Here is a 14,962-nt window from a genome sequence, read left to right as displayed (position 1 = left end):
AATATTTAATGAGGCATAATTGCAGGATAAATACGTTGTGCTCATGTCTCCTAATTATCATTAAATCATCTTAGTTGCTTTAAAAAAATAAAAAGCCTCGACATGGCGCATGTCTGTATACTAAAGCTGTGTGCTATGGATGTGAAGGAGTAGGCTATAGCCTCTCTGGCCAATACATCTCGCTCTCTCATGGCAACTGTGACATGTAGGCCTATGAGGAGATTATGAAACGGTCGAGGAGGAGTGTTTACTCAAGAGTCCGAGCCAGCTGCCTCTGATCACCCGTGATAATCATCGTCCTGCAAAATACAGTCTTTGTCACCCCCGTGACACCGCCCTGTCCACCACGAGTAATTACGAGGATAAATGTATGAGAGGGTAAATGGACTTGTAGGACCAAGGTTTATCATCTAGCCCGTGCATGGAGCATGGAATTACAGTCACACACATAGGCCGCTCAGAAGAGGCCTAAACTTTGGCTGCTTTTGTGCATAAAGATAAATGTTGAAAAACTTGAACAAATATTGATTCAGAATGTTAATCGTAGAATTGCACATGTTCTAAAAGTCACACACACACACACACATACACACACACACAGTATAGAACATTGACGTTTCTTATTTAGGTCTATAGGTGTGAAGTTGATACTGCACCCCAGGGCCTGTTGAAAGTAATGGTTCTAGTTTGGGCAATGTTACACTGAAAGTGAATTATTATTTAATGTAAGAATAATGTTCTTGCAGCTGATTCGCACTCATCTCTTTCAGTATTTGTGCTGAACCACTAGTAAAAGTTGGAAGAGAAGTAACACTCTGTTGTTGCTTTGTATATGGGAACCAACTAACAATGTCCATGGGTAATTGTAACAGCTATTCCTAGATGTATATATATTATTATTAGTAGTAGTAAGTCGTATTATTATAAACGGCAGCAGTCGAGTAGTTATAATAGGCCTATCAATTTATTATTCTAAAAGTAGAAGCCTAGTAGTATTGATATTAGTATTATGTGCACTGTTGTTCAGTCCTATTTTTACAGGTTCCACTGTAGGCTAATAGCCTACATTGTCTTTTACTTTTTGGGAATAGGATTCTTAACAAAAATGAAAATTATAGGTATTTTTAAAACAACAAAACTTCACGCACGTGATCTACTGTGGGCCTTCATTTGGCTAATTGCTAGATTATTACTTACTCAAAAAATTACTTTCAAGGAAAATGTCTTTTTTTGTAAAACAATATTTATTCTCATTGAAAAACAAACCGTGTAAAAAATATCACACTCCGATTATACAATACTTGCCAAAGAATGTACAATGTTTTATTACTGAAATAAGCACACACTGCATATAAATGAATGACCTTCATCTTTGTGTCTTTTAAATACAGAGCACAAATCAAAACAGTAAAAAAAAAAAAGCCAAACTAAAAAACATGTGTGTGTTTGACACAATATACATTGTTTGAGACGTGATCATGTATAACCTTTCATTTAGTCGATATCCTGAGACGCCCTAGACTTAAATGAATCACTTCATAAACAATGAAAGTTCGTGGAGAGAAAATTAGATTGACACTAAAATTGTATTAACATAAATATAGCCTAATATTTTTTTACAGAATGAATTGGCACGAATAGTGTTAATGTCCATCATTCAGCTGCGTGTTACCAAAAAACATACAAAAATAATCCTACCTTCAAAGAGGGGGCGTTTTTGTTTGTGTTTCTTGAAAACTTGGAAGTTAGTTTATAGAAATTAACAGCCACTAGTACCGTTCAGAATTATGTTGGGAAAGTTCTCGACCATGTGTAAAACAGTTCCTGGGTGCATACTCAGCGGCTGGTTGGGCGACTGTGGCGCGAGGGAAGAGGATAACATTGGAACAACAGTAGAAGTCCGCGAAGCACAGTGATTGTGCGCAGGGCTCAGCGAACTCCCAATGATACTCTCTATGGAGAAGGTAGAGCGCTGGACAGGCGAACTGGATTTGGCTGCAGTTGCAGTGTGTATGGGTGAAACCAGGCTGGGACTGAGCTGGGGTAAGAACCTGCTCCTCGCTAAGTCACTGGAGGTGGGCAAGGACGGTGCCGAGATAATGGTCCCAGTGTGTGAATGCCTGGACTGTTGCTGCTGCTGAAACGCGAAAAGCGCAGAGTGTGTGTGGTAGGACTGCAGCTGGATACCGTAGCCGCAGCCATAAGGTCCATAGCCGTACGCAGCAGCGGGGATAAAACTGTTATGCTCCCGCAGCAAGTCCTGCTGCTGCTGTCGTTTGAAGCGTTTCCGTCGTCTCAGAAAGCTACCGTTGTCGAACATATCGGCAGACTCTGGATCTAGGGTCCAGTAGTTCCCCTTCCCGGGGTTTCCGGGTTCCCTCGGTATCTTGACGAAACAGTCGTTTAGTGACAAATTGTGTCGGATTGAGTTCTGCCACGCGGGGAATTTTTCCCGGTAGTACGGGAAACGGTTGCTGATGAAATCACAGATCTCGCTGAGGGTGAGCCGCTTCTTGGGGCTCTGGAGAATGGACATGGTGATTAAGGCGATGTAGGAGTATGGGGGCTTCACCAGGATGTTCTTACTGGCTGGTTTGTACGGATCCCGGGACGAGGAGATGTCTAGGCATGGCGGGGAGCCAGCCAGGAGATCATCGTGCATCTGCGCCACCTCGTCTACGTAGGAGCGCGTCTGGCTGTCCCCATCCTCCCCTTCGCCGACCACGTCGATGTCGGTCTCTTCCGAAAGGATGGAGGCATCCGACATCTCGGAGCTCAGAGTCATGGCTCACGGCTGGTTATGCAGAGCGCTGCACTGTGCTGTGCGCTCCCAGAAGCTACGGCGGATAGGAAGAGGAGATGCTGCCCGTGCTACTCTGCCCTCTTTCAAGACAACTCATATGAGGGGATGAGAGGAGCACGCCGGCGGTAAGAGATGTCCCTTTTTCCAAGCACTTTCATGTGTTTTAGGGATTTTTTTCGTTTTTCAGTAGTGCACCATTCGGATGGTAGTTTGAAGTGTGTTTAAAGGACCTGAAAAAGGCCGAACCTGAATCCTAAAGAGGGCGGATCTTCCATCGCGCTTTATACCAGTGCTCTGATCACATGGCGAAGGAACGTCACCAAGGCAAATGAATAGAGGGGGGAAAAAGCAAAACATTGTATTTGAAAAAGAACTGTGGACGATTTAAAAAGTTTGGTTCTCTTGTGGTGGTCATCTTGGTATAGGCTACACATATGGTTCATCTAAAGATTTCATTTCAGCTTTCATTTCTGCATGCAGCCTAAGGTTGCATGCAGAACAAAGCCAATGCAGGACTATCCCCTTTAGATAATAATTTATTGTGATAAAAAGCTCTAACATGATAGTGGGATTTTATGCTTGAAAGAAGTAAGCCTATGTATACAGTTATGGCATTTTATTTCCATTTCACCATTAAAAAGTAATGGTTCAGATTAATTAATGATTTATAGCCTACATCAAACTAAATTATCAGCGTTTTTAAAATAAATGATTACAGACGGAATTTCATGTCCCACTCTCCACGCATCATAGTTTGCGTGATCCGGTAGTTATCTAGATTATCCGCGAGCCATTTGTAATGGAAAAGAGTCAGCTGTTAACTTGCATCAGTCACGGGTCACGCAGAGCATGCGAGCAGCTCGAAAAATAAGGGCCTCTATCTTCCCATGCACATACTTTATAGCACTGAATGAAGATGTTCAAGATAATATGGAAAGAAAATCGAATACATCTGTTTTGATGAGTTTCTATAATGTTTTGATGAGATCGTGATGTTTACGCATGGTACAAAATCCGTTATTTGGGTTATCTCGATCATGTTATCTGCTGTAATATATTGTAATTGCCTGCATGTAACAGTGTGAAACTTTCTTGCGTAATACGGCTCTAGCAAAAGAGTGTGTCGAGCATATCTCTAAAAGCTTTACAATCTGAATGTGGGCTACACGTGCGTAATTGCTTTATGCACAGCACCAGCTAATACATTTTGAAACTACACCAACATAGGCTTATATGATGCTTTTTGATTAATTAATTTGAAATATATAGGCCTAGAGAATATATAACTCATAATTATATTGTAAAACGGAACTGATAGTTCAAAACATCTTCCCCATTGTGGTGTTCCTTTTCATTGCCTTTGCACTAGAAGTATAGGCACGAGAAGTAGGATAATACGTTATGATTTCTAAAATGTTCCTGCTCACCAATTAATTTTAAATGATAGGCTATGGTTACACGATTCATTCTAAAGAACCCCCTTTAAACAACTCGGAGACAGTTACGTTCATGAAGTTGGGCAACTGTGAAGAATCCCCATTTGTTGTTGAGTGAACTTGGTTAATTTGTTTTCTTTAGTGAATTTACAAACATGTGACAATAACAATCTAAACTGAGACTCACTTTGTTATGGCACTAGGCTAGCCTAAATCAGGCATGTATTGCACCCACAACTAGACACATTTAAGACATATCTCTTGACACAGGTGAAAGATGATCATATCTAATATATCACACCAATATAGGGTGCGTGAAAATAAATCAGTAAATAAAACGTATAAAATACGTTTTCAAAGCGCTGAAAACCTACTCAACGTGCGTTTTTGCAACAATAAAATACAAGTAAAAGTACATTTTAATGCAAATAGGATATGAATTAATGTTGTTATCATAACGTCCCTTTCTATGTCCCCCACTAAAGTTATGTTGGTAAATTCAGAAACAACTATAGCCTACCAAAGCACTACAACAACAATAGATCCTGTAGGCCAATAAATAATACAATAATGGGTTTAGGTTCCCTTTATGTCAGTAAGAAAATGTCTGGTGCTTTTTTGATGACCATATAAAGCTACCCCATGGCTTATTCAGAGTTGTATGACGACTTATGTTTATTTTACTCTGGCCGATCTACTGCAGCGTTTCTGCTGGACTAGCACCATCTAGCGGATAAAAAGTTCACACTCCATCCAACGGACGACTACTTTGACGACTTCAGCTTTTAAAAAAATGTGACATTGACAACACTTTTATTTCCCCTTTCGTTATTTTATATGTCATTTAAATAATATTTATATTCCACTAACAGTTTATGATTTACATTCAAGCCTTTGCGTTCTCACAAATTAATAACCAGTTGTTGACTGACAATTGGCTTAGGCCTAAACCTCGCCAAAAGGCCATAGAACTCTCTCAAATACACATCTCTCTCAGACAGGTAAACACCATTTTTAATGACTATCGAAATAATGGCCTTTCGATTTAACTCTTCAAAATTAACACAGCAGTGATATAAAATATTTTTTTAGTCATGCATACAAACATTTTTGAATTATTTGAAAATCACTAGTATGTGTTTATTATTTGTTTGTGCTAAATATCATATGTATACCCTAATAGCCATTGGCCTAAGAGGGATATTGTGCTGTCTTTATAGGAAAATAGATCATATGGACCACAATTAGGCATACTTATTGCCACATGCACTACATTATATGGACACAATGCAGTTTTAGGTTGTAAAATAGAAAGGTAACCCTACGTGGATTGAATATTTTATGTTTTATTCCTGTAAAAAAAATATTAGGCTCATAAAGAATCTCAGTTGATGCTGACCGTTTCTGGCAACTGAATTGTCACCATATGGAAACGAAGCCTTGTTGAACAGTGGAGAGTTAAAACATAATTATAAATACTTTCGTAATAGTCCTATTCCCTTTTCAAATGCCTATTTTAGACTTGCAATAACCTAGTCTTGGAGAAGGCTACGGATGGATTTATAAATGATCAATTATCAGTCACTTTCAGACAAAATAAATCGAATAACGATCCAATCAAATAAATTCGATTGACTGGGTCTCTCGTAAGTGACACTTACAAATTAATAGGTGAAAGTAGATTTTTTTTAAACGGTAATAATTTATTTTAATGAATCATTTTAATCTGCACTGAAACTCTCTGAAGATGTTTGAAATGGGTTTTGCTCTATACGTTTACGATTGTCACCTACATCATTTGGTCTAAATGGGGAAAGCATTTAGCCTGTTTGCATCATGCTTTCTATAATTACTCATTTGACATTATTTCGTTAAGTTATTAGTATAGTCCAGGTTTAGCCTATAGCTAAAGCAGGGTGATATTTTAAAACTGACACTTAAAGCAGGACTCGCATGTGTGGTAAACCACTTCTAAAGTGGTTCTAAATTCCCCTCTGCGATCGGAGGGTGTTTCCGTGCCACGGGGTACCAAGAAAGCACTTACTGCTGAACGCAATCCCTGCCTCCCTGCCTCTAGCTCTGACAAATCCTATGAATGTCACCAAAACAGTCCGTCTCTCCCCGGGGACTTGGTAGCCTGTGATTCATATGTATCACATGCATAAAGGGCAAGACAATACCAGTGCACATATTGTGAGTGCGTGCGGTTGTACGTGTGCGTGATTAGGGCTAATGTGTAAGGTGTTTTGTGTGTGTGTGTGTGTGTGTGTGTGTGTGTGAGAGAGAGAGAGAGAGAGAGAGAGAGAGAGAGAGAGAGAGAGAGTGCGTGTGTGAGAGAGAGAGAGAGAGAGAGAGAGAGTGTGCGTGTGTGAGAGAGAGAGAGAGAGAGAGAGAGAGAGAGAGAGAGTGTGTGTGTGAGAGAGAGAGAGAGAGAGAGAGAGAGAGAGAGAGAGAGAGTGTGTGTGTGTGTGTGTGTGTGTGCGTGCGTGCGTGGGCGCCCGTGTGTGTGTGTGTGTGTGTGTGCGTGCGTGTGTGTGTGTGTGTGTGTGTGTGTGTGTGTGTGTGTGTGTGCGTGTGTGTGTGTGTGTGTGTACACAATGCACAGTTTAGGCTACTTTATGAAATATATTGTATATTTGTGAATAACCTGAGAAATAAATAGGCTACTTCTTGAACTGATCTCAAACTGTGCAAATAGTGTGTCATATGGAATCACCACTACATTACCAGATCAAAGTTAGCAATGTATTTAATATGTATCCACAGAATTTACTTTCCTAACTTAGATATTTGGTTGGTGTTCCCATCCCATGCATTAGGCCTATGGTAGATTATCAAATGCAGAGTTCCAATATATTTGATTTACCATACTCTTCCAGTGAGACAATAAGAACTGTCTGCTCTCTCCTCTCAACTGTGGGAACACTTCCTGGTATCCTGGTCAGCTAACCTGTGTACATGTATAGGCTATATGTGACCAGTGACCTATAACCCCAAGTGAGAGTGTCACTACTGTACAAAACATTTACATTTACATTTACATTTAAGTCATTTAGCAGACACTCTTATCCAGAGCGACTTACAAATTGGTGCGTTCACCTTAAGACATCCAGTGGAACAGCCACTTTACAATAGTGCATCTAAATATTTTAAGGGGGGTGAGAAGGATTACTTTATCCTATCCTAGGTATTCCTGAAAGAGGTGGGGTTTCAGGTGTCTCCGGAAGGTGGTGATTGACTCCGCTGTCCTGGCGTCGTGAGGGAGTTTGTTCCACCATTGGGGGGCCAGAGCAGCGAACAGTTTTGACTGGGCTGCGCAGGAACTGTACTTCCTCAGTGGTAGGGAGGCGAGCAGGCCAGAGGTGGATGAACGCAGTGCCCTTGTTTGGGTGTAGGGCCTGATCAGAGCCTGGAGGTACTGAGGTGCCGTTCCCCTCACAGCTCCGTAGGCAAGCACCATGGTCTTGTAGCGGATGCGAGCTTCAACTGGAAGCCAGTGGAGAGAGCGGAGGAGCGGGGTGACGTGAGAGAACTTGGGAAGGTTGAACACCAGACGGGCTGCGGCGTTCTGGATGAGTTGTAGGGGTTTAATGGCACAGGCAGGGAGCCCAGCCAACAGCGAGTTGCAGTAATCCAGACGGGAGATGACAAGTGCCTGGATTAGGACCTGCGCTGCTTCCTGTGTGAGGCAGGGTCGTACTCTGCGGATGTTGTAGAGCATGAACCTACAAGAACGGGCCACCGCCTTGATGTTAGTTGAGAACGACAGGGTGTTGTCCAGGATCACGCCAAGGTTCTTAGCGCTCTGGGAGGAGGACACAATGGAGTTGTCAACCGTGATGGCGAGATCATGGAATGGGCAGTCCTTCCCCGGGAGGAAGAGCAGCTCCGTCTTGCCGAGGTTCAGCTTGAGGTGGTGATCCGTCATCCACACTGATATGTCTGCCAGACATGCAGAGATGCGATTCGCCACCTGGTCATCAGAAGGGGGAAAGGAGAAGATTAATTGTGTGTCGTCTGCATAGCAATGATAGGAGAGACCATGTGAGGTTATGACAGAGCCAAGTGACTTGGTGTATAGCGAGAATAGGAGAGGGCCTAGAACAGAGCCCTGGGGGACGCCAGTGGTGAGAGCGCGTGGTGAGGAGACAGATTCTCGCCACGCCACCTGGTAGGAGCGACCTGTCAGGTAGGACGCAATCCAAGCGTGGGCCGCGCCGGAGATGCCCAACTCGGAGAGGGTGGAGAGGAGGATCTGATGGTTCACAGTATCGAAGGCAGCCGATAGGTCTAGAAGGATGAGAGCAGAGGAGAGAGAGTTAGCTTTAGCAGTGCGGAGGGCCTCCGTGATACAGAGAAGAGCAGTCTCAGTTGAATGACTAGTCTTGAAACCTGACTGATTTGGATCAAGAAGGTCATTCTGAGAGAGATAGCGGGAGAGCTGGCCAAGGACGGCACGTTCAAGAGTTTTGGAGAGAAAAGAAAGAAGGGATACTGGTCTGTAGTTGTTGACATCGGAGGGATCGAGTGTAGGTTTTTTCAGAAGGGGTGCAATTCTCGCTCTCTTGAAGACAGAAGGGACGTAGCCAGCGGTCAGGGACAAGTTCAAACATTCCTAGCTAGACAACATATACACAACAGATTCAATGAGCATGTAAGCAGACCAAAATGGCTTCTACAAGTAAGGTGAATAGATTGACAAGGTGTCACAAAGTTTTCATCACAGGAAGATCCATGATGCCTCATGTGCTAGCCCACTGTGGAGGGTTATGTTAGGAAGTTCTATTCAAATCTGGACAAAGAGACACTTTGGCCAAAATGGGTGGGCTATCATTGTTTGCTTTTCTGTTGCATAGTGTTTAGTCTACATTAGGCTACATTCTTGTGCTCTCATTGCCATGGGAGTTTTGTACTGGACTGGAGTTTTTTGTTGTTGTTGTAATTCTTTGAATATTAGCATTCCACAAATAGGTATACCAGTTTGGCAGTCTGTGTAAGCTACGTCTAGGCTTACTGTTATTGCATTGTAACAGGCTTTAGGTATGGGATCCAAGTTTTATGCTCTATTGAAATTATAATACCATTCAGTACAGGCTTTCCACCTTGTTCTCACACACAGAATGAGAGGGCCTTCAAAATTACATTGTGACTGATAACGCAGGATGTAATGCAGCTCATCGCCTTATAGCCATTACTTATAATAATTTAAAAAAAATGTTTTATTTATTTCACCTTTATTTAACCAGGTAGGCCAGTTGAGAACAAGTTCTCATTTACAACTGCGACCTGGCCAAGATAAAGCAAAGAAGTGCGACACAAACAAAAACACAGAGTTACACATGGAATTAACAAACGTACAGTCAACAACAAAATAGAAAAAATCTATATGCAGTGTGTGCAAATGAGGTAAGATTAGGGAGGTAAGGCAATGAATAGGCAGAACTGGCGAAGTAATTACAATTTAGCAATTAAACCGTGGAGTGATAGATGTGCAGAAGATGAATGTGCAAGTAGAGATACTGGGGTGCAAAGGAGCAAAAAATAAATAACAATATGGGGATAAGGTAGTTGGATAAAACATAAAGATAAACAAGTGGAAGGTAGGTCTAGGCCTACTCAACAGAATAATTGGCTGCAGTTTTATTCTATAACCGATGAGTAACTACAGATTAAGATCATTTTATTGGCCAATTGCACACAAGGTTCAACCCAAAATGTGACTTTCGCTTTTAAGCCAACCCATCCGAAAGACACATAGACCTATATACAGATTTTTTGGAGACGTGTGAGGGGCTGCCACACTGGGCGCTGTTGTGCCTTGCTCAAGGGCACAACAGCAACGCTCCAGTTGCCAGCTCACTTCCCACTAGATTTGGGATTCAAACTGGCAACCCTCTCTAACCCCTAGGCTACCTACCGGTTAGAAAGGCTTGCTATTCAATCTAGTCATAAGAATAATATAATTTCACTGAAACAAGCGCTGTCTTGGTGAGGGCAGGGCACTCACCAATATGGGCAGCAGTTTCCACACCTGGGAGTTCCCAGAGAAATGCTGGAGATGATTGCACATACAGTTGAAGTCAGAAGTTTATATACACCTCAGCCAAATACATTTAAACTCAGTTTTTCACAATTCTTGACATTTAATCCTAGTAAAAATTCCCTGTTTTAGGTCAGTTAGGATCACCACTTTATTTTAAGAATGTGAAATGTCAGAATAATAGTAGAGAGAATGATTTATTTCAGCTTTTATTTCTGTCATCACATTCACAGTGGGTCAGAAGTTTACATACACTCAATTAGTATTTGGTAGCATTGCCTTTAAATTGTTTAACTTGGGTCAAACGTTTTGGGTAGCCTTCCACAAGCTTCCCACAATAAATTGGGTGAATTTTGGCCCATTCCTCCTTACAGAGCTGATGTAACTGAGTCAGGATTGTAGGCCTCCTTCCTCACACACGTTTTTTCAGTTCTGCCCACAAAGTTTCTATAGGATTGAGGTCAGGGCTTTGTGATGGCCACTCCAATACCTTGACTTTGTTGTTCTTAAGCATTTTTGCCACAACTTTGGAAGTATGCTTGGGGTTATTGTCCATTTGGAAGACCCATTTGCAACCAAGCTTTAACTTCCTGACTGATGTCTTGAGATGTTGCTTCAATATATCCACATCATTTTAAATTCCTCATGATGCCATCTATTTTGTGAAGTGCACCAGTCCCTCCTGCAGCAAAGCACCCCCACAACATGATGCTGCCACTCCCGTGCTTCACGGTTGGGATGGTGTTCTTCAGTTTGCAAGCCTCCCCTTTTCCCTCCAAACATAACAATGGTCATTATGGCCAAACAGTTATATTTTTGTTTCGTCAGACCAGAGGCCATTTCTCTAAAAAGTACGATCTTTGTCCCCATGTGCAGTTGCAAACCGTAGTCTGGCTTTTTTTATGGTGGTTTCGGAGCAGTGGCTTCTTCCTTGCTGAGCGGCCTTTCAGATTATGTCGATATAGGACTCGTTTTACTGTGGATATAGATACTTTTGTACCTGTTTCCTCCAGCATCTTCACAAGGTCCTTTGCTGTTGTTCTGGGATTGATTTGCACTTTTTGCACCAAAGTACGTTCATCTCTAGGAGATTTTTTAAATGTAGTTTTGGCTGATTTCTTTTGATTTTACCGTGATGTCAAGCAAAGAGGCACTGAATTTGAACGTAGGCCTTGAAATACATCCACAATACATCCACAGTGCCTGAAGCCACTCACTGGACTCCCATGATTACTCGGCTACGCATGCCTCTCCCTAACGTCAATATGCCTTGTCCATTGCTGTTTTGGTTAGTATTTATTGCCTTATTTCACTGTAGAGCCTCTAGCCCTGCTCAATACGCCTTAGTGAACACTTTAATTCCACCTCCAACACATTTGGTGACATCACCTGGTTTAAATGATATTCCTAGAGACAATATCTCTTTCATGGTCACTCTATGCACAGGTTTAACCCCACTGTATTCACATCCTACCATACCTTTGTCTGTACATTATACCTTGATTCTTTTCGTTTGTTTTATTCACTGCCCTAGCACACTCTGCGCCAACCCAAATGCCTTAGCCATGTCTGAATCCTGCCTCAGGAAGATTACCCAAAATCCTGACATTTCCATCCCTAACTATAACATTTTCTGACAAGATAGAACTGCCAAAGGGGGCGGAGTTGCAATCTACTGCAGAGATAGCGTGCAGAGTTCTGTCTTTACTATCCAGGTCTGTTCCCAAACAATTCAAGCTTCTACTTTAAAAAATCCACCTTTCCAGAAACAAGTCTCTCACCGTTGCCGCTTGCTATTGGCCACCCTCTGCCCCCAGCTGTGCCCTGGACACCATATGTGAACTGATTGCCCCCCATCTATCTTCAGAGCTCGTGCTGATAGGTGACCTAAACTGTGACATGCTCAACACCCTGGCCATCCTACAATCTAAGCTTGATGCCCTCAATCTCACACAAATTATCAATGAACCTACCAGGTACAACCCCAAACCTATAAACACTGGCACCCTCAAAGATATAATCCTAACCAATTTGCCCTCCAAATACACCTCTGCTGTTTTCAAGCAAGATCTCAGCGATCACTGCCTCATTGACTGCATCCGTAATGGGTCCACGGTCAAACGACCACCCCTCATCACTGTCAAACCCTCCCTAAAACACTTCAGCGAGCAGGCCTTTCTAATCAACCTGGCCCGGGTATCCTGGAAGGATTATCGACCTCATCCCGTCAGTAGAGGATGTCTGGTCATTCTTTAAAAGTGCCTTCTTCACCATCTTAAATAAGCATGCCCCTTTCAAAAAATGTAGAACCAGGAACAGATATAGCCCTTGGTTCTCTCCAGACCTGACTGCTTTTGCCCAGCACAAAAAATATCCTGTGGCTTTCTGCATTAGCATCAAATAGCCCCCGTGATATGCAACTTTTCAGAGAAGTTAGGAACCAATATACACAGGCAGTTAGGAAAGCTAAGGCTAGCTTTTTCAAGCAGAAATCTGCATCCTGTAGCACAAACTCAAAAAAGTTCTGGGACACTGTAAAGTTCATGGAGAGTAAGAGCACCTCCTCCCAGCTGCCCACTGCACTGAGGCTAGGAAACACTGTCACCACCGATAAATCCACTATAATTGAGAATTTCAATAAGCATTATTCTACGGCTGGCCATGCTTTCCACCTGGCTACCCCTACCCCGGTCAACAGCCCTGCACTACCCACAGCATCTCGCCCAAGCCTCCTCGATTTCTCCTTCACCGAAATCCAGATAGCTGATGTTCGGAAAGAGCGGCAAAATCTGGACCCCTACAAATCAGCCGGGCTGGACAATCTGGACCTTCTCTTTCTTAAATTATCTGCCTAAATTGTTGCAACCCCTATCAGTAGCCTGTTCAACCTCTCTTTCGTATCGTCTGAGATTCCCAAAGATTGGAAAGCTGCCGCGGTCATCCCCCTCATCAAAGGGGGAGACACTCTATACCAAAACTGCTACAGACCTATATCTTTCATACCCTGCCTTTCTAAGGTCTTCGAAAGCCAAGTTAACAAACAGATCACCGACCATTCCGAATCCCACCGTACCTTCTCCGCTATGCAATCTGGTTTCAGAGCTGGTCATGGGTGCACCTTAGCAACGCTCAAGTTCCTAAAAGATATCATAACCGCCATCGATAAGAGACATTACTGTGCAGCCGTATTCATTGACCTGGCCAAGGCTTTTGACTCTGTCAATCACCACATTCTTATTGGCAGACTCAACAGCCTTGGGTTCTCAAATGATTGCCTCACCTGGTTTACCAACTATTTATCCGATAGAGTTCTGTGTGTCTAATCGGAGGGCCTGTTGTCCGGACCTCTGGCAGTCTCTATGTGGGTGCCACAGGGTTTTATTCTCGGGCCGACTCTCTTCTCTGTATACATCAATGATGTTGCTCTTGCTGCTGGAGATTCTCTAATCCACCTCTAAGCAGACGACACCATTCTGTATACTTCTGGCCCTTCATTGGACACTGTGTTAATTAACCTCCAGACGAGCTTCAATGCCATACAACTCTCCTTCCGTGGCCTCCAACTGCTCTTAAATGCAAGTAAAACTAAATGCATGCTCTTCAACCGATCACTGCCCGCACCTGCCCGCCCATCCAGCATCACTACTCTGGACGGCTCTGATTTAGAGTACGTGGATAACTACAAATACCTAGGTGTCTGGTTAGACTGTAAACTCTCCTTCCAGACTCACATTTAGCATCTCCAATCCAAAATTAAATCTAGAATCGGCTTCTTATTTCGCAACAAAGCATCCTTCACTCATGCTGCCAAACATACCCTTGTAAAACTGACCATCCTACCGATCCTCGACTTTGGCGATGTCATTTACAAAATAAAATAGCCTCCAACACTCTACTCAACAAATTGGATGCAGTCTATCACAGTGCCATCCGTTTTGTCACCAAAGCCCCATATACTACCCACCACTGCGACCTGTACGCTCTCGTTGGCTGGCCCTCGCTTCACTCTCGTCGCCAAACCCACTGGCTCCAGGTCATCTACAAGTCTCTGCTAGGTAAAGCCCTTACTTACCTCAGCTCACTGGTCACCATAGCAGCACCCACTCGTAGCACGTGCTCCAGCAGGTATATCTCACTGGTCACCCCCAAAGCCAATTCATCCTTTGACCGCCTCTCCTTCCAATTCTTTGCTGCCAACTACTGGAACTAACTGCAAGAATCACTGAAGCTGGAGACTCATATCTCCCTCACTAGCTTTAAGCACCAGCTGTCAGAGCAGCTCACAGATCACTGCACCTGTACATAGCCAGTCTGTAAATAGCCCATCCAACTACCTCATCCCCATACTGTATTTATTTATTTATCTTGCTCCTTTACACCCCAGTATCTCTACTTGCACATTCATCTTCTGCACATCTACCATTCCAGTGTTTAATTGCTATATTGTAATTATTTCGCCACCACGGCATATTTATCCCGTATCTTACATCATTTGCACTCACTGTATATAGACTTTTTTTCTTCTTTTTTCCTACTGTATTATTGACTGTATGTTTTGTTTATTCCATGTATATCTTTGTGTTGTTGTATATGTCGAACTGCTATGCTTTATCTTGGCCAGGTCGCAGTTGCAAATGAGAACTTGTTCTCAACTAGCCATCCTGGATAAATAAAGGTGAAATG

General features: G+C 42.8%; 1 protein-coding gene across 1 annotated transcript; it reads right to left on the bottom strand.

The window, feature by feature from the left end:
* Nucleotides 1-1,301: 1,301 nt before the first annotated feature.
* Nucleotides 1,302-3,063, bottom strand: LOC115147001 (forkhead box protein D1-like). The gene has a single exon (XM_029688990.2). The coding sequence runs from the start codon at nucleotides 2,783-2,785 to the stop codon at nucleotides 1,760-1,762; it is 1,026 nt and encodes a 341-aa protein (XP_029544850.1). The 5' UTR covers nucleotides 2,786-3,063; the 3' UTR covers nucleotides 1,302-1,759.
* Between the last annotated feature and the right edge of the window lie 11,899 nt (nucleotides 3,064-14,962).

The sequence above is a fragment of the Oncorhynchus nerka genome, linkage group LG19 (genome assembly GCF_034236695.1).
Source record: "Oncorhynchus nerka isolate Pitt River linkage group LG19, Oner_Uvic_2.0, whole genome shotgun sequence".
Classification (NCBI taxonomy): domain Eukaryota; kingdom Metazoa; phylum Chordata; class Actinopteri; order Salmoniformes; family Salmonidae; genus Oncorhynchus; species Oncorhynchus nerka.
The sequence above is the reverse complement of the archived record's forward strand: the minus strand, read 5'-3'. Positions and strand labels throughout refer to the sequence as shown.